Source organism: Thermochaetoides thermophila, assembly GCF_000221225.1.
Source record: "Thermochaetoides thermophila DSM 1495 unplaced genomic scaffold scf7180000011822, whole genome shotgun sequence".
Lineage (NCBI taxonomy): Eukaryota > Fungi > Ascomycota > Sordariomycetes > Sordariales > Chaetomiaceae > Thermochaetoides > Thermochaetoides thermophila.
The window spans coordinates 1,028,318-1,045,889 of NW_006383038.1; the positions used below are offsets into that span (position 1 = coordinate 1,028,318).

At 56.8% G+C, this 17,572-nt stretch overlaps 4 protein-coding genes across 4 annotated transcripts; 2 read left to right on the forward strand and 2 right to left on the reverse strand.

The window, feature by feature from the left end:
• Positions 1-493: 493 nt before the first annotated feature.
• On the forward strand, positions 494-2,062 carry CTHT_0067260 (aminopeptidase-like protein; the record flags this gene model as incomplete). The annotated part of the gene is made up of 2 exons (XM_006696956.1): positions 494-563; positions 627-2,062. The coding sequence occupies 2 exons, from the start codon at positions 494-496 to the stop codon at positions 2,060-2,062; spliced, it is 1,506 nt and encodes a 501-aa protein (XP_006697019.1).
• Positions 2,063-2,861: 799 nt separating this feature from the next.
• CTHT_0067270 (uncharacterized protein) lies at positions 2,862-9,337 on the reverse strand (the record flags this gene model as incomplete). Its single annotated transcript, XM_006696957.1, has 5 exons — positions 2,862-3,193; positions 3,286-4,315; positions 4,457-4,565; positions 5,249-9,040; positions 9,117-9,337. 5 exons carry the CDS (start codon positions 9,335-9,337, stop codon positions 2,862-2,864), a joined length of 5,484 nt encoding a protein of 1,827 aa, XP_006697020.1.
• Positions 9,338-11,730: 2,393 nt separating this feature from the next.
• CTHT_0067280 (DNA (apurinic or apyrimidinic site) lyase-like protein) lies at positions 11,731-13,140 on the forward strand (the record flags this gene model as incomplete). The annotated part of the gene is made up of 1 exon (XM_006696958.1): positions 11,731-13,140. One exon carries the CDS (start codon positions 11,731-11,733, stop codon positions 13,138-13,140), a length of 1,410 nt encoding a protein of 469 aa, XP_006697021.1.
• Positions 13,141-13,408: 268 nt separating this feature from the next.
• CTHT_0067290 (uncharacterized protein) lies at positions 13,409-17,546 on the reverse strand (the record flags this gene model as incomplete). Its single annotated transcript, XM_006696959.1, has 4 exons — positions 13,409-13,490; positions 13,786-15,854; positions 15,959-16,276; positions 16,476-17,546. The coding sequence occupies 4 exons, from the start codon at positions 17,544-17,546 to the stop codon at positions 13,409-13,411; spliced, it is 3,540 nt and encodes a 1,179-aa protein (XP_006697022.1).
• Between the last annotated feature and the right edge of the window lie 26 nt (positions 17,547-17,572).

Consider the following 17,572-nt stretch of genomic DNA (forward strand, 5'->3'; position numbering starts at 1 on the left):
GTGCCAATACGGCGTACTTACAAATGGGCGCTTGTTCAGCAAACGGATAATCTTGGAGGGGGTACGCCAGCGGTGGGGCATCCCAGCAGCGGGGCAGTAGTTCGGACGACTTCACTCAATCAGCTTCACAGATTGATCTGTTGAGAGAGGATGCTGAGTCTCTCAATTGGCTTTCATAAATTTAGAAAAAGAAAGCCCTAGATACATATACAATCTCTGCTTGCATAGAATTTTTTTTTAGGTTTTTTTATCCGAAATCAGTACCAGTTTCTTGAAAATATCTCCTGATGTCCTCTCCTCTTCCCCTCGTCGTGACATGGTGACCTTGAATTCCTCCGACTCTCCTTCCCCTTGTCGCGTGGCTATAAATCAACAACCCTTGGCTTACGTATCCCTTAAAGGCGGCAGTTTACATCAGCTTTGTTAACATAAATCCAGCCCCCCAATTACTATCGCCAGTTCAACATCTTAAACTTCATCCTCAACCACCACAATGAGTAACCTCAACCTCCCCGACCTCGCCCCAGCCGAACTCGTCAGCCGAACCTCCCATGTGGTGCCCGGTAAGCTCTCCTTTCTCCCAAAGTCTCATATTCAACAACACCCTTACTGACGGTCTTGCCCAGGCCAACTTCACATAACAGAACTCTTCTTCCGTGTCCCCCTAGACCACCACAACCCCTCCTCCAGACCCCGTATCACCCTCTTCGGCCGACTCGTCCGCAAAAATGAGCGCCCCGTCGACCCTTCCAAACCCTCTCCCACAAACCTCCCCTACCTCGTCTACCTCGAAGGCGGCCCCGGCTTCGGCAACCGCCAGCCGCAGCACCATCCCTTAACGTCCGCAGCCCTCGCCCGCGGCTACCAGGTCCTATACCTCGACTACCGCGGCACGGGGCTCTCGACGCCGGTAGATGTGTATACAATCGCTCCAGAAAGGCTTCCGGCTGAGATTGCGCCTGGAGAAGAAGACGCTGTTCGCGTGGCGACGTACTTGTCTCTGTTCAGAGCCGATTCCATAGTGCACGATCTCGAGGCTGTGCGGCTCTATTTGACACAATATGCCGAGAATAAGAAGTGGTCGCTCCTAGGCCAATCCTTCGGCGGGTTTGTGGCGACAACCTACCTATCCTACTATCCTTCTTCCCTAGCAGAGGTGTTCATAACCGGCGGTCTGCCCCCCATCAAACGGACCGCCCATGAAGTCTACACGCGCACGTTTGCCACGCTGCGCAAGCGCAATGAGGCGTACTACAAGAAATTCCCCGAGGACGTGAAGCGAGTCAGACGTATCGCGTCGTTTATACATAACTCTGACCCGACGACACACTCAATTCCTCTACCGGCGGGCGGTAGGCTAACTGTACCGGGCTTTTTGGCGTTAGGAATCGCGTTTGGCACGCATGGCGGGCTGGATGAGGTGCATAATACCGTGTTGCGGATGGATACGGACTTAGAGATATTTGGTTTTTTGACGCGGGGGACGTTGGCGGCTGTGGAGGCGGGGATTGCGTGGGAGGGACATCCTATTTACGCACTTTTACACGAGTGTATCTACTTTGCTAACCCCCCAACAAGGAGAGCTGAAGTGGGGGAGGAAGAGGTGCCTGAGCCGGGATGGGCAGCCTACCAAGTCGGCGCTCTAGACCCCCATTTCTCGTGGCTTCGCGGCGACGAGGCCATTTCCTCCCTCTTATCATCCCCTGAAACGCCCCTCTATTTCTCCGGGGAGATGATCTTCCCCATCCACATCTCCTCCTCTCCTTCTCTGTCCCCCTTCTTGGGGGCCGCCAACCTCCTTTCCAACCCGCGCTCCCCTATCTTCTCATCTGCCTTCCCCCTCTATGACCCCGGCCAACTCTCTAACAACCGCGTCCCGGTCTACGCCCTGTCTTATATAGAAGACATGTACGTCGACATCTCCTTCGCGCGGGAGACGGCCTCGATGATCAAGGGGATCAAGGTGTTGGAGACGAACGGGTTCTATCATGATGCGGTGCGGTCTAGGGCCGAGGAGGTGTTGGGGCTGTTGTGGAGGTTGAGGGATGATGAGGTTGATTAGGTGTTTGATTTGCCTCTTGATGTCGAGGATGAGGAGGACGGGGGGAGGATAGGGGAAAGGTTTGGCGGCGTGGTAGGGAGGTTGAAAAGGTTGGTCAGGGAAGCGACAAAGGCTACTTTGGGGAAGGGATATGAGGAGGGCGTTGAAGAGGATGGGGATGGCGGGGAGGTTGTTGTGAGGAGGAGGGGGAGTGAGGTTGTGGAGAGGATCGTGGTGATAGAGAGGAGGTTTGATTAGGGTAGGGGGCACCTACTGAGAGAGCGAGATAGCGTTGTCTGTGTTAAGATGGTCCCTTCTTTTTACTTAATCTGAGGTCTATATTCCCGGATTCTCTCGTCTGTGCCAGAGGATACACTCACCCATCCCTTTAGCTCTCTACCCTACTCTATATACCCCCTTTTACACCCTCAACCTCAACTAGACTGCTTCCTAATCACCATCTACCCGTCATACATCCCTTTCTGTTCATACCTCTTGATGCCTCAGCTAGGAACCCTCCTAAACACTAAATCCCCATCTGCTCCCCCCTTTTGTTCCCTCTCCTTCAAAATCCAACTCGCATCCCCCACAAACCTCGCCCCCGTCCCATCCTTCCTCCTCCCGTCCGCCACCACCCAGCAACCCCCTGCATCGACCTTACTCCTTACCTTCGCCGCTCCATCGGGTCGCTCGCTCTCTCCCTCGATGTACATCGCCTTTGCCGTCGCCGCGCCAAATAAGTTCGGCCAGGCCCTCGCCCCAACAACCCCCGGGGGATGAAGAAGTTTGGTGAAAGGAGATGGGGTCCGCACGCCGAGGGCTATGACGGGGGCAGACCCGAATGGGAGGGTTGCCGGGTCGAGGGGGCGCGGGAAGGGAGTTGCCCAGATGTTACGGCGGTATGGAGGGGCGGGAGGGGTGAGAAATTGGATGTAGCTTTGCTGGAGGAGGAGGTCGCCTTGGGGGTGGGGTGTTCTCCTCCTCCTCCTTCTTCTGATGTATCGGGGGCTTTGCTGTTTGACGGAGACGAAGAGTTGGGGCGGAAGGAGGAGATAAAGGAGGCGAGCGAGTCGGATTGGGAGGGGGAGAGATGCAGATCGGGGTCGAGCGAGAGCAGGCCTTGTTTGGGGCCCCAGCCGCCGCCGCCGGATACTGGACGTTACATTAGTCTCATTCTCTTGTAGAGTGGAAGGGGGAATAATCGAAGAGATGGGAATAAAACCGGGAATAGGGGAGAGACTTACCAACCCTCCTCAACTGCGCCCCACAACTCACCAATCTCGCCATTTGGTCCGCCGTCTTCCCCGCTAAATCCCCCTCCTCCCGCGGCACATACCTCTCTCTAAAGTCAATCTGCTCTAACATCGGCAGCCCAGCCTCGACATACCTTTTCGGGATCACCAACGCCCACACGTCCATCCCCGTCAGCTCCCCCTCATCGCTCGTCCAACCTTGCTTCTCCCTCTCCTTACGTCGGTGTTCCAACAGCGCCGGAATAACCTCCTCCAACTCCTTCGACGCCGGCACAGCCTGCCCGTCAACCTGCAGCTCCTTGAGGATATTCCCCAGCGCAGAGACGACCTCTCTCGCCGGGGTGAGGGGTACCAGCGGCGCAAGAAGAGTGCTCACGCTGTCCTCGCGATACTGTAGCATCCTTTCCGTAAACACAATCTCTTGCTTTCTTTTTTGCCCGGGTACAGTCCGCTCCAGCAAAGTGGGAACCTCCCCCGGCTGGGACGCCGACCAGCGGGAGGCGAACAAAGTGTACTCCGTTCCTGTGGTGAATATGGTATTCGCCAGCGGCAACTTGACCTTCACATGCCCCGTGTACTCCACGCGGGGAATATGCACCTCCAGATGCGGCGGCTCTTGCCCCGCCTCTCCCTGGATATCCTCCCCCGTCATATCATCCCACAAACCTCCTAACCACCGTCCCCCCATCCACCCCCTAGCCACGCTAACCCCCTCCGCACTCGCCAGTTGTCCCGTCCTCTTCTCCCAAACAGGCACCTCATCCACCACGGCGGCAAGACAATTCACGGTGCACCCTCTCGGCGCCTTTTGCGGGACGCGGCCAGGCACAGCGCCCGATGCTACAATGAGTTTGGCAAGGAAGTGCTCATCCTTTAACCAGTGGGCGAAGGATTGGGAGACGAGCACGATGGCGGCGCGGCGGGAGTGGAAGCGGGTTTGTTCGTCGCGGAGGGCGGGGTCGGAGGAAGAAGGGCCGGCGCCGATGCCGAGGGATTCTTCGAGGAGGGAGAGGGTTGCTTGCTTGGTTTGTCAGCTTCGTCCTTATTTACATTTATTTGACAGTAGATATTGTGACGTTTAGGGAAGGGAAGGAAACTAGAGGGATCAGAAGGAGAAGGAGAAGGGATACGAAGGGAAAAATAAACGGGGAAGAGGTCTTACCTGCAACTCTTCATTTGAAGCCCTCGAAGGGTCGAGGGAGATAGTTGCAGCGGCGAAATTCCTCCTGAGCGAGGGAGAGGGCCGTAAGATGGCCGAGCGTAGCCCTCGGCTTGGTAACGAGCGTCGGAGGGGAAACATTGCTGACAAATGGGAAAGATGGTTGTGATGATGCGGCATGGTGTTGAGCTTGAGATCAATTGAAGTTGGAATGCTTATCGATAAGGGAGCTGATAAGAAGGTGTGAGTGGTCCGTGCAGTGTGACATCATTAGGGTTATATAGGAGAGAGAGAGAGGAAGGGAAAAGGGAAGGGGGGGAGGAGTGGTTTTTAAAAGATTGGGGCTTCTTTAGGGTTGACTGTAGGAGAGGAGGAGGATAAGGTGAGAAAGAAGGGAGAATTAAGATTAGTTTTTTTTTTTTTTTTGGGTTAAGATTTGCTCTCTTTGGATTGCCAAGATACATCAAAACTTTAAACGAGAGGTCTATAGGTATAAAACAGAAAGCCAGCCCTATATGGCCCCTACGCATGATACCCTGCAACATAAATCAAAGATCCCTCCCTAACCTAATAACTCGTCAAGAGTTCGAAGCCCAAACTTATACCCGGTTTTCCTCCGCTAGTCTACCCAAGATAATTAGATAATTCCAAAGACGTCCAAGCCATATTCCATGAGGTATCCTCGTAAATAGCCAACCGGATCTCTCCCTAAATTTTTCATCCTCGCATTGGATCCATCGCTTGTTCTCCAATGATTCCCTCGAGAGCCCTAACTCCTAGAACCAGAAAGCTCACATAACAACGCACTTCTCCTTCTCCCTCTTCCTTCCTCCATACCCAGCATAACCCTGAGCCCCGACCCCCGCCATCCCCGTCCCATCCCCCATAACACTCCTCGGACCTCCAACAACCGTCCCCGTCATCGTATCAGCCACACTCCACCCCGTAACATCCGTCCACACGCTACTCTCTACATCAACCTCCCGTTCTTTCTTCTTCCCCTTCCCTTTCTTCTTCGTCTTACCCCGTTTCGTACTCACGCTCCTCGCTAGCTTAGCCTGACTCCTTGTGCTCCTGTCCCGCCCAACATACGTCCCGTCCGGGTTGACCCATCCGGCAAGTACCGCCGCCGAGGGTTGTTGCACCGGCCCCGCTCCTAATAGCGGTATCGTGCGGGGGGGCAAAGGTGGGACAGGGGGTACGTTATCCGCAGGTGTTGCTTGACGACGGCGGGACGCGGCAGTCGACCGCCTGCTCCCCCTCCGCGACAAGACAGACGGCACGCGGCGTGCAAAGAAGAACCCTCTCCTTCCCCCCGCTCTACTCGCCGTTCCTGTTCTCGGGGTTGTGGCACCGTCAGCACAGCGGCCCCCTGAACCCGTACAGCATTGCCCCTGGGCCCCTTGGGCGCCCGGGAACAATTCCCTCCTCTGTGCCCGTGCCCGCTGTTCCCGTTCAACCTCCCCGCCAAACTCCCCATCTAAGAACTCTGCTCTGCGCTGAGCCATGCCCCGGGGTCGGCGGGGTGTTGGGGATAGGATGGGGGTGTCTGCGCGCTCCAGGAGGGCTGTGGTCGTGTTGATACCTAGCCCGGATGCCGTACCAGGTCTGTCGTCTGACGGACGGGGAGCTGAGTCGAAACCACCTTGGACTCCTTTAGGTGTGGAAATAATCAGGGGCATTGGCTCAGCCGGGGCAATAGATGTGGTTATCGGCAACGGGAGGGCTGAAGCTGGGCGCTGATGCTGGGGAGGGGGGCGGTAAGAAGAGAGTGTTGACTGGGGTCTCCTCCACGCCGTAGGCTCCCCCGTGGTAGGGGTTGCTGCTGGTGGTCGTGGCTGCGTAAGAGCAGCAGCGGGGGAGGAGTTGACCTGGTTGGGCGCCGTAACAGGCGGTGCCGATAGCGGATAGCTTGTGCTCTGGGAGGTTGTTTGGATCGGCCACGTCCTCGACACCGAAAGTCTCCTTCCCGGGAGCTCCTCTCCCCGACTCCCCGGAATTTGGAGGGTCAGCGCAGGAGGCTGCCCCTGGAGAGTGGACACACGCCTAGCTTGCTGACGAGGGGAGCTCGGCGGGGTGCTGTCGTAGATATTCTCCCCGTTCAGATACCGCGGGTCAGTTACCGTCGTAGGCCGCTGTGGTTGAGCCTGGACCTGAGCCTGCTGCCGAACCGGAGCCCTCACTGCCCCTGGCAAAGCCGGTAAAGCAGGCAGAGCCGGCACTGGCGGGACCCCGGGCCCCGGCACCACAGTCACGGATTGCCCCTCCATCGCCGGCATCGAAACCCTATTATTCCCTGTCCCCGGAGCGACGGTATTTGACCTCCTCACCTGCGGCACCATCGAAGCCGAACTATGCCTGTAGGGATGCCTCATTACCTCCTGCTCCTCCATCACCACCCCTCCCACAGCCCCAGCCGGCACAACGGGCGCCGGCACGGATGGGGTAGCAACCGGCACAGCCCCCGTAACCTGCGGCGTAACAACCGGCACCAACTCCGAGACGCCGCCAACCCCAACAGTTCCCTTCTGCATACTCTCCAACAACTTTTTAATATCCACGCCCCTCAAAAACGCCGGCAAATCTCCGGGATCCTCCTTCTGATACGGGGGCGGGGGCGGCACCCAGTTATCTGCATCGCTTTCGTGCGGCGGGTATGGCCGGCCGTCGGCGCGGCGGTAGACGATGTGGTTACCCGCAGCAGACTGATATTGGCGGCGGGTGCGGGCGGCGGCGGTGGCGGCGCGGCGGAGGGTTGGGGCGGTACGGGGGGAGGCGTGTTCGTAGGGGGCATCTAAAGCCTCCTGCTCATCGATGGACTGTTCCTCGGTGTCATCGGTGGCTTGAGTGTCGCTCTGCGAAGCGGGGACGCCGATACGCCTCGGCACGAGGGGGTCATCCGCCACATTATCCGGCAGTGGCGGCGGTCTCGCCGTTGTAGTAGGGGCCAGCCCCCTAGCACGACTCGCCTTCTTCTGTGCCACAGTCCTCCTCCTCACAATCGCAACCTCGGTATCAATATCCCTATGCTCCTCCTCCAGGACTTCAGGCTCCTTCGACCCAACCTCAATAACCATCTCTTTGACACCTCCATCATGCGGGGAATAATCAAAATCCAACACGGTGATCCGCCCCCCGTCAACAAAATCAATCCCCTCCTCCTCCGTAGCACACACATTCGGCACGGCCCCCCGCGCGGCAATGATCAACCTCTCCTTCATGCACGACCCGCCGAAGTCAGCGACGAACTTGACCGTCTGCACACCCTCCAGCTCGGTGATCTTGTACCCCGCAACGAACGTGTTCCGCAGCTTATCACAGAGCAACTGCCACTGCGGGACGCGCGCTGAATCATCGCTATCTTGCTGGGCGCGCGATGAGCGGGAGGAGTGCCGCCTTAGGAGAGTCGAAGCAGTCGAGCTGCCGTCCGCGGAGGGTGTTACCGTCTCGGGCACGGCGTCCAGGTCCTCGGGCACGCCATACAGCCAGACGTCTTTGCCGCTGAAGCCGGCGGAGACGAGCTCGCCGTGGTAGGAGGCGGCGGGCAAAGTGCAGGGGAGGAGCTTGGCCTGGGAGTGGGCGCTGGGTAGAGGGCCGGTGAAGTAAGTCGTGCCGTTGCGCAGGTCGTCGATGCGGACGGCTCGGAAGGTCTCGAAGCTCCGGTCGTAGGTAAATGCCCAGGCGGCCTCCTCATACTTCCCGTCCTGGATCAGCACAGCGTGGCTGCAATCGCGGCTGGTATTAGGAAACAAGATCGAGGTCGTCCACAACGCGCTAATATTGTGATTCGTCAGGTGAGTCGTCCCGGGATCATAGTACGGCGCGGTAATCACCACAGTATGCGGCTGCGACGAGTGTACCGTGGTCCCCAGAATCTGTGTCCCATCAAACGAGAACGCCAGCGCATCCACCGAATCGCACTTCACCGACCTCCTCTCCGTCGGCACATTATTCGGGTTCAGCGACATCACCTCAATGCCCCCCTCATATGCCGCCGCCAGCACCGATCCACACGGCGACAGGGCAATTGTCCTCGGGGGATGATCCAGCAACAGCGACTGCGTGCGCTTGGGAGGCGCCTTGGTTAGGTCATACATATCGACCTGCATCTCGGTCGACAAGACAGCCAGCAAAGACCCCTCATCGTTGATACACGTCGCGGCCGGCCGTCTAGCGATCTTGAACTCGCGCTTCACCGTGATCTCCTCCGTGCGGGCGTCGATGACATGGATCCGCGACGAATTATACGCCAGCAGATGGTGCCCCCTCGGCGAGGCACTGAACTGGATGCCCTCCCCTCCGGGACAGGATGAGCTGCTGATCGAGTTGGAAATGACCCGAATAACCGTCCGGCTCGGACGCAGGTACGCCTCAAACAGGTTGCGCTTGACTTCACGAGCGAACAGTCGTCGTAGTCGCGGTAAGTCTTCGCCAGAAGCCTTCAGTGAACCCTTATGTGCCATGGCATAGGAAGGGCAGCGGGCGAGGTGATGAGCGTAGAGATGGGCCTGCTGGGCGACGGAACGCCATTTCGTGTTGAGCAGGGCCAGCGAGGCAAAGCCGTTGGAGTCGACGGTCTGGAGGATTCTGGGTCGCTAGTCAGCACGGGACATAAACGTAGTGAGAGAGAGAGGGGAGGGGAGGAGGGGGGGGGGGAACCTACTGCTCGATAATCTCGTCCGGCAGCCGGTCGAAGGCAGACGGCCTGCGCTCCTTTTGCTTGTCTTTGCTGTCTCTTAGACAGCCCCCGGGAGCGTCGGGGGCAGAATCGGTCAGCTCCAAGCTGACATCCTTAGTAACGTCGGTGTTACTGTCAGCATCCGCCTCCGACGGCCGTGTGTAGTCGTGGCCGGCATCGACGCCGACAGTATCAGGGGTCGCCATGATAGCTCGTTCCGGTTCACGATCGCCGGGGCTCGGGGTTAAGTATGGATCTGGAGAAGTGTAGGCGGGTCATGGCCTGTGGTCCACGTCGTCGTCGTTACCGTCGTTACTGAGAGCTCGTCATCGGGTGTGTGATGTGTAGGAGCCGTGGTTGTGCCGCGTCGATACTCCGCGGTCACCGAGCATAAGACAAACTGGAGGCCACAAGCGACGTGCGTGTGGACGGCGTGCGTGGCGTTGGTACTCCGTTAGAGCTGTGCTATAGAGCAGTGTTGGCTGAAGTTTGGCCTGACGCCGCGGTGGCGCTGCGATGCAGGCAGCTGTTGCTTGAGGCAAAGTACGAAGGCAACACGCTGGACACAGCTGAGTGATCAAACTCCGCTTCAATTGTTTGAGTAGAACAGCAGACACACAAAGCTGAACTCGGTGATCTTGGTGGCACAAGGCAATCAATACAGAGAGGCGAGGCGAGGCCAAGAGGGTTGTTCTTAGGCTAAAGCGCACAGGTGACGCAGCTACAGTGGTATGAGGCAAAGTTGACACTGATTGCGTACTCCCTGATAGCTGCGAGACTGCAGTGTGTTAAAAGTTTGCTCTGTTGGTCGGTAGCAATCCTATGGTCGTGCTCGTACTGTGGGGGTTTGTCGAGAAGGAAGATAAGACTCGAAGGATTCTGCTTGTACTTGGCTTGGGGGCACAGACATGCAATCGCAGTTAACAACGCACACAATCATGCCAACAAAACTGAGATGCAATGCTAAGTAACAAGGAGGAGTAGATTGGTTGATTGGATATAAAGTACGATAACTGGTATGTGGAAGCGCGGATGAGTCGGGAGTCCCCTCCCGGTGCTCACAAGGGCAGGTCGCTGATGCGCCAAGGCTTTGTAAGCCGCTGCGGCACCAGGCCTTTCTTGGAGCGGTCCTCCGCGCTTCTGCAGTGCTAAGGTGCTTGCTCTTCCGACCGTGGTGTCGTCGATGGAACGGGCATCCATCCACGCCTAAGGCGGTCGGTTCGGAAGTGAAGCTAGAGAAAAATAAAATAAAAATAAAATAAAATAAAATAAAAGAAGACCTAGATCTCAGAAATTATTGTTGTTAACCTTGCTGCCTTCAGTACCCTTTAGCCATGACGTGCCAGGCCCACAGCTCATCAGATCAAGGCGATACTTTATGCAGCAAACATCAGACGAGCTGCAAGCTGAGTTGAGCACCAGTCCAGCGGCACCATCACCATCTGAACCGTGGAAGCGATCACCAGAACGCATTCCCTTCCCAGCTGCCCTGTGTTGGAATGCACAATGTTGCCGTCGCCACCCTCCCCAGCACGACAACGGCGAGCTGCTCCGCTCACAGCTCCGAACTCCGTCCCTAGCCTTATTTGCCCTTTTGTGCCAGACAGACCAAAAATAGCACCGCCCCTTTTTGACGCCTGCAGTTTGCAGCGGCGTCATTGGGCCGGCTGCCGAAGCCCTGTGAACAAAAAAAGTCAAAAGTCCATAATCCACAATGGAGGGTACCTACTTATGCTCGAGGGGAAAAAAATAAGGGAGAAGTTGAGTTGCACTCGGCCTTCCGCGACCTCAATCCTTCCCATCCATCCTGGTCCAACTAGACGTAAGCTCGGAGCGCTTGGTCCTTACCTGCGGGTCAGAGAGAAGGCTTCAAACAAGAAGAGATGAAATGACTGCCTCATGTGGCCATTCAAACCAGAGATGCTCAAAAACCAGAGCTGCGTGATCAAACAACCACGCCCAATGGTAACTAGACTGCATGTTGGCCAGCTTGAAATCTGGCTGCCTGGTGCTGCGCTAACAGCACACGTTGGAGCAGCATGAAGTGGTGTCCAGGATCAGGGATTTTAAACATGAGATCGTGCCAATCGTGTCCACACGCGATGGAGCCGTTAATGGCGGTCAACATTCGGTAAGATTCAAGAAACAATGGAGTACTGGCATGGAGCGAATGCCAGGCACTCCGTGAGATGTTTTCCAAAACGAAAGAATGGAATTCGAAAACTGGGAAAAATTTGGTGCGATTTCCGGAAGCCACCAAAGCCGAGGGGGAAGGCAACAATGTGCACGGATCACAAGGTTAAAACACACGAGCCAGGGGTCTAGATTACATAAGGTAGGGCTAATGCACAGACCACTTGCCAAGACTCATTAAGCAATCCACGTGACCGCGCGACCGCGTCCTTGGTCCGTGCGCAGATCCTTAACGCGAGTCTGAGCTCACATTCCTTTTCGATTGACTTTCGCGCTCCATCCGGGTCGGGTGGAGTCCTGCCTCTGACCATCGACGTCATCACAACTTTTCGCCTGCATACCGGCGTCAGTCGGACACTCGTAACCGAAAAGAGCAGACCCTACTCGGAACACAAAACAAAACAAAATGGTGCGCCGCTCGGCCCGCAACGCCGCCAAAGAGCCCGCCACCACCACCACCACCACCACCACCACCGACCCTCACGAAGAGGCCATCAAGACCGAGACCAACGGCGCCGAAGCCGATTCCGAGGAGCTGAAGCAGCGCAATAAGCGCAAAGCTTCCGCCTCAGAGCCAAAACCCCAGTCAGTCGACAGCCCCGAAGCCGACTCTCCTGAGGAAGAAGAGTCCAAACCCGAGCCCAAGAAGCGCAAGACCACCTCCTCCACCAAACTCTCCTCCCAACAAGAACAAACCGAAATGCCCCTCGCCCCGCGCACCGCAGTCAACACCCTCCGCCGTGCGATGTACATCGGCGCGCACGTCTCCGCAGCCGGTGGGGTTCACAACTCCATCCCCAACGCCATCCACATCGGCGCGAACGCCTTTGCGCTCTTCCTCAAGTCCCAGCGCAAATGGACCAGCCCTCCCTTAGCCGACGACGCGAAGAACCAATTCCATGCCCTGATCAAGCAGCACGGGTACGATGCGACGAAGCACGTCGTTCCGCACGCGAGCTATCTGATCAACCTTGCGCAAGCGGACGCCGCGAAGGCAAAGCAGGCGTATGACTGCTTCCTGGATGATCTGAAGCGGTGCGAGGCGCTGGGAATAGGGCTGTATAACTTCCATCCGGGGTCGGCGGGTCCTGGGGGGGATATGAAGGCTGCGTGTGGGAGGATCGCTGCGCAACTTAATAAGGCGATCAAGGCGACGAAGAGTGTTGTGGTGTTGTTGGAGAATATGTGTGGCAGTGGGAATGTAGTCGGGGGGAGGTTTGAGGAACTGGCGGATATCATCTCGCAGGTGGAAGATAAGTCTCGAATTGGGGTTTGTCTGGATACTTGCCATGCTTTCACGGCTGGGTATGATTTGCGCACACCGGAGGCGTTTGCCCAGACGCTGGCCGAATTCGACCGCACCATTGGCCTCAAATACCTGAAGGCCTTGCACCTAAACGATAGCAAAGCCCCCTACCACTCGAACCGCGACCTCCACGCGAATATCGGCACAGGCTTCCTTGGCCTGCGTGCCTTCCACAACATAATGAACTGCCCCACCCTCGAAAATCTCCCCATGGTTCTAGAGACGCCTATCGAAGAGAAGGACGCGAAGGGCAAGACAGTGGAAAACAAGCAAATCTGGGCGGACGAGATCAAGCTTCTGGAGAGCTTGATCGGCATGGACGTGGAGAGCGAGGAGTTCAACAGGCTGGAGTGCGAGCTGCAGAAGAAGGGGGCTGCGGAGCGCAGGCGGATCGAGGAGCAGGTGGAGAAGAAGGCGACGAAGGAGAAGAAGAAGTTAGATGGGGGGAAGAAGGAGAGGGGCGCGATGGATGCTTTTGTGGTGAAGAAGAAAGGGGAGGGAGAAGCTTGAGTGAGATGACACAGAGATGGAAGCGCTCAGTAGCGATGAGCTGCATCGGCGTGACGATTTCGAGCTGCCCGGGGATAAGAGGGTTTTGTGTTTGCATGAGGATGATTCGCTGAATTGCACATCGCATTGGGATGGATGATATCGAGTTGCCTAAGGACCGCTTGTCTTGCTCATGGATGATAGGGGATCATAGTCTGGGAACGACTTTGGTACCAAAAGCTTGCTGATACCCGGTTTACTCTAGCGGTGGTCTTGATCCTAATTAATACTAGGTATGGTACCCATTATCATATCCATCCATCAAGTTCCTGACAGTGACGAACTCATAACCATTATTACCATAGCATGCCCTAACAAAGGAAATCATAACATAAGGATCATAGCACAGGGATATCATATACCCTGAGTGTATCCCAACCCTCATCCAACCCTTAACCCCATCTCCCCCCTCTTGTTTGAACACCCCCTCCTCCTTTTCACAGTTACCTCCTCCTCCCCCGAACCCACCCCTCCACTTTCCCCATCAACCCCCGCAACCCAGCCCCTCGTTCACAATTCGTCACCAACCACCCCTCCATCCGTTCCCTAACCCTCCTCATTCCCCTCAAACATGGCATCCTTCCCCCCTCTTCCCCTCCCACATACTCCCCAGGGTTCAACAACAAATCAAACGCCTCACTCCAAATCTCCTGCTGCCAGTAACGCTTCAGCGATTCCCTTATTCTATACCTCCTCCCATTACCTCCCGGGACGCGGACAGTTTCGATATACTTTCCGAAAAGCAGGCAGTAGAGTATCCCGGCGATGCCGTGGTAATCAATCTGCCACGTCCAGGAGCGGCCCTCGCGCATCTCGGCACAGTCTTGAGGTGTTGTTTTCCAGTCTGCGATGAAGGCAACATCGTCACGGAACATTTTCATGTCGATTGCCCGGCCGAAATCGATCAGCACAATGCCCCTCGCCGCCCAGCCCCCGGCTCCAGAAGGAGTCCACTGCGCGACGAGATGCTGGTTCTGGACGTCGCTCTCGTCGGGTAGACGCAAGAGACAATTATCCGGTTTCAGATCGCCGTGTAAGATTCCCTTGGTGTGTAACGCTTCGACGGTGCGCAGGACTTCGATCGCGAAGAACATCGCCAGGACTTCGTCCATCACGCCGGAGGATTCGGCGGAGCGGAAGAAGTTGACTACGTCGAGGAGCGTGCCGTGCGGGTAGTACGGCATGACGAGGAAGCCTTCATCCCGATACAAATGCAGCTCTAGGGCTGGTGACAGCGACGCCGTAGCCCGATGCTGCGGGCCGAGTCGGGAGTGCGCCAGCCGCATCATGTAAAACTCCCACGCCGAAGTAGACGGTGGGTCTTCCATTTTGATTGCCTCGCGGGCGCGACGTCGCAAATACGGGCTCCCCCTCCGGATGACGGCATTCTCATCATGCGTCTCGCTCTGCTCATCCTCATCCTCGTCAGGGGCGGAGTTGTCCACCAAATAAACCGGCGCAAACGCGCCCGCTCCCAGCTCCCTTCGAATTGTATACCGACCCTTCGCGCCAGGGAAGGAGAGGACTATGCCCGTGCCGTTGAGGCTGGAGGCCGCTTTGTCGGTGCTGCTGCGGTTTTTGCTGATAGTCTTGATGTACTTCCTGATTTCGGCCGCCCGGCCATGGGTTTGATTGGTGTTGTCGAAGAAACCTCCGTAGGAGGTCAGAGACGGGGAGAGCTGCTTGAGGATCTGAAGCCTGATCCCCTCGTCCATGGGGTTAACCTGCTGCTCTTTGATCACCGGTCCCTTCGGCGCAAGGGGGGTTTTCGGGGCCAGGGGCTGAGCCGGCTTTGGGGCAAAAGGTCTCCTCTGTCCTGCCTGACCCTGACTCCGCTCTTCCTCCCTGAATACTGGCACGCTCTTCTGCATCATCGGTAGTCTCATCTTCCTCCCACTCCCGAACCCGTCCCCTCTACTCGGACTTTCCGGTCCTTGGTTTTCCGCATCCTCCTCTTCCTCCTCCTCCTCCTCCTCCATCAACGGACTCGCCCCCTTTCTATCCCGACAAGGCGTCTTTCCCAACACGCTCCTAGCAGCGGTCAAACAAGTCAGACTCGTCTCCGTCCTCTCCGTGATAGGGGTCATGAACGGCAGACGACGGCTCGCTAGCTCTGTGGGGTCACGATACGGCCTGCGGGGAGGAGGGACATAGTCTTCGGGGGGGACGGGGATGAAGCTGCTCCTAGGACGAGATTGTTGAGGGGGACAGTCCTCCCGCATGTCGATAAGATCCGAATTCCCCGTCGTATCTGCCGTCGAGGGCCCATCTAAACCATGCACGTCCTTGCGGGAGAACTCTGACCATTCGCTCGCTCCATCATTCTCCTCTTCCCCGTCTTCATCCTCCTCTTCAACGCGGGTAATGTCCCCACGCACGGAGGACTTGTTCGTCATGTAAGTCGTCTCACCACACGTATAGTCATCCGACTCGAACTGCCGGTCGAACTGGCTGATCTCGCCGGTCGCGCGGTGAGCCTCGGGCGCGTTGAAGATGTCGTAGATGTCGTCCTGGGCCTCCTTGGTGTGGATGGTCATGGTGGTGGGCATCTCGTAGCTGGACACAGACATGACGGACGGCTCGATGGTCGAGCGGCGCTTTTTCTTTTTCTTGAGAGTCCGCGGGCCGGTGGGAGAATCGAGGTTGACTTTGACTGTGGGGGTGTTAGCCATCTTCTGTAGAGACACAATAGTAGTAGTAGGGGTTGGGAGTTTAGGGGGGGGGGGTTGGGAGGGGGGAGAAAGGGGGGAAGGACTTAACTGATCTGCGTCTCATTCACCTCAATAACCTTCTTCTTCCTGTTCCTCACCTCCCTGGTCAGGATTGGATTCCCGTTCTCATCCAAACGGACCATCCTACTCCCGGCCACAGGGGTCCTCTCTCCCATCTCGGTAATAGCAGTCTCGTCCATCATCATGGACACCGCCTCTTCTTCCTCTTCACTCTCCCACTCAACATCCAACCATCCCCTATTCCTCGCCCAAACCTCCTCAAAACTCAACTCCGTCCCGGGCTCATCCGGCGTGGGGTACACGGCCCGCAAATCGACAAATACCCGCTCCTTCTTCCCCGTAGCCGGGTTCACCGTAACCTGCAGCTTAGAATGATGGATCGGAATGTGCGACTGAGCCAATAATAACTTCTGCTTATGATCAAGGGTCTATATTTGTCTCTTAAAAACGCGCGAACGTACATGAAGCGTACATGACACGCACAACCCATACATTAGTCCTGATCATTCAAAAATACAATCAACATCTGGGCTGGCCCTGAAGGAGAGGAGAATCTGTACTTACCGGATCCCGGAAGACCTGCAGCTTCGGGCCAGCAGGTTTCTTCGTGCCGCTGGCTTGCTTCAGCGTCTCGCCTGCCCAGGGCTTCGGCTCCATCACGTTCTCCTTCTTGCGGTTCGCCATCGTGTCGATGCTGTCCCATCCCTTAGACGATGCCGACGATCCTGAGCCGCTCTTAGCAGGTATGGCCGGCTGCTGCTGCTTGGAATCAGCATCAGAAAAGATCTGCAGCTTGCTCTTCGGCTTGCTGGCCGCCCCTCCAACCCCCCGAGCATCCTGCCTCTGGGCCTGCGGATCCCTAGGCGCAGCATCTAAACTAAAGGGATCAACCCTCTCCGCTAACGCCCTCCTAACTGGTGGAATCGCCGGACTTCTCGGCCCCCCTTCCTCCCCCTCTTCCTGTCTAACCCTCTCCCACCTTCGTTCAAATTCTCCAAATTTCCTCACCAGCCTCCCCACGGGCCTCGCTTCTCTCTCAATTCCCAACTTCCACACCTCCTCAGCCTGCGCCCACCGCCCCACGCTCTCCAACCACCCGGCATACTCTTCATAGTACATGGCCAACCCCTCTCCAATCCCGTTCCGCGCAAGGTAGACGAAGGCTTCCCTAGGCGCATCACAAAACCATTGGATATAATATACCCAGAGTCTCAAATACCGCACGTCGTTCTTGTACTCCCCCCATCGGACGAACTCCCTCGTCGCTCTTTCCAGTAATTCCCCCAATCCCGACTCTTTCGTATTTTGTGCACTGGGGAACGTATCTAACGTCCACTTCACATACCGATCATATACATCCAGTGGATCATCGCTCTCCCCCAAATTCTTAATCTCTTCCTCGAACTCTGCCCGAGCGCGCTCAATCTCAGGGCGGTTGGCTAGCGACGTCGGGGTGGCCTGTTGTGCGAGGGGAGAGCGGGTGAACAGGTCGGCGAGCTTGCGGGCGGAGCGGCCGGATGGGAGGGCTTGAATGTTTTCTTTGTGGGACTCGATGATGGAGAAGTCAACAGGGGCTGGTTCGGCGGGAGCAGTCATTGGGGCAGCCGTGCGCTCTCCTCTTCTAGAGGGCGGCATCTTTTGACGATGTTGTTTGTGTGGTA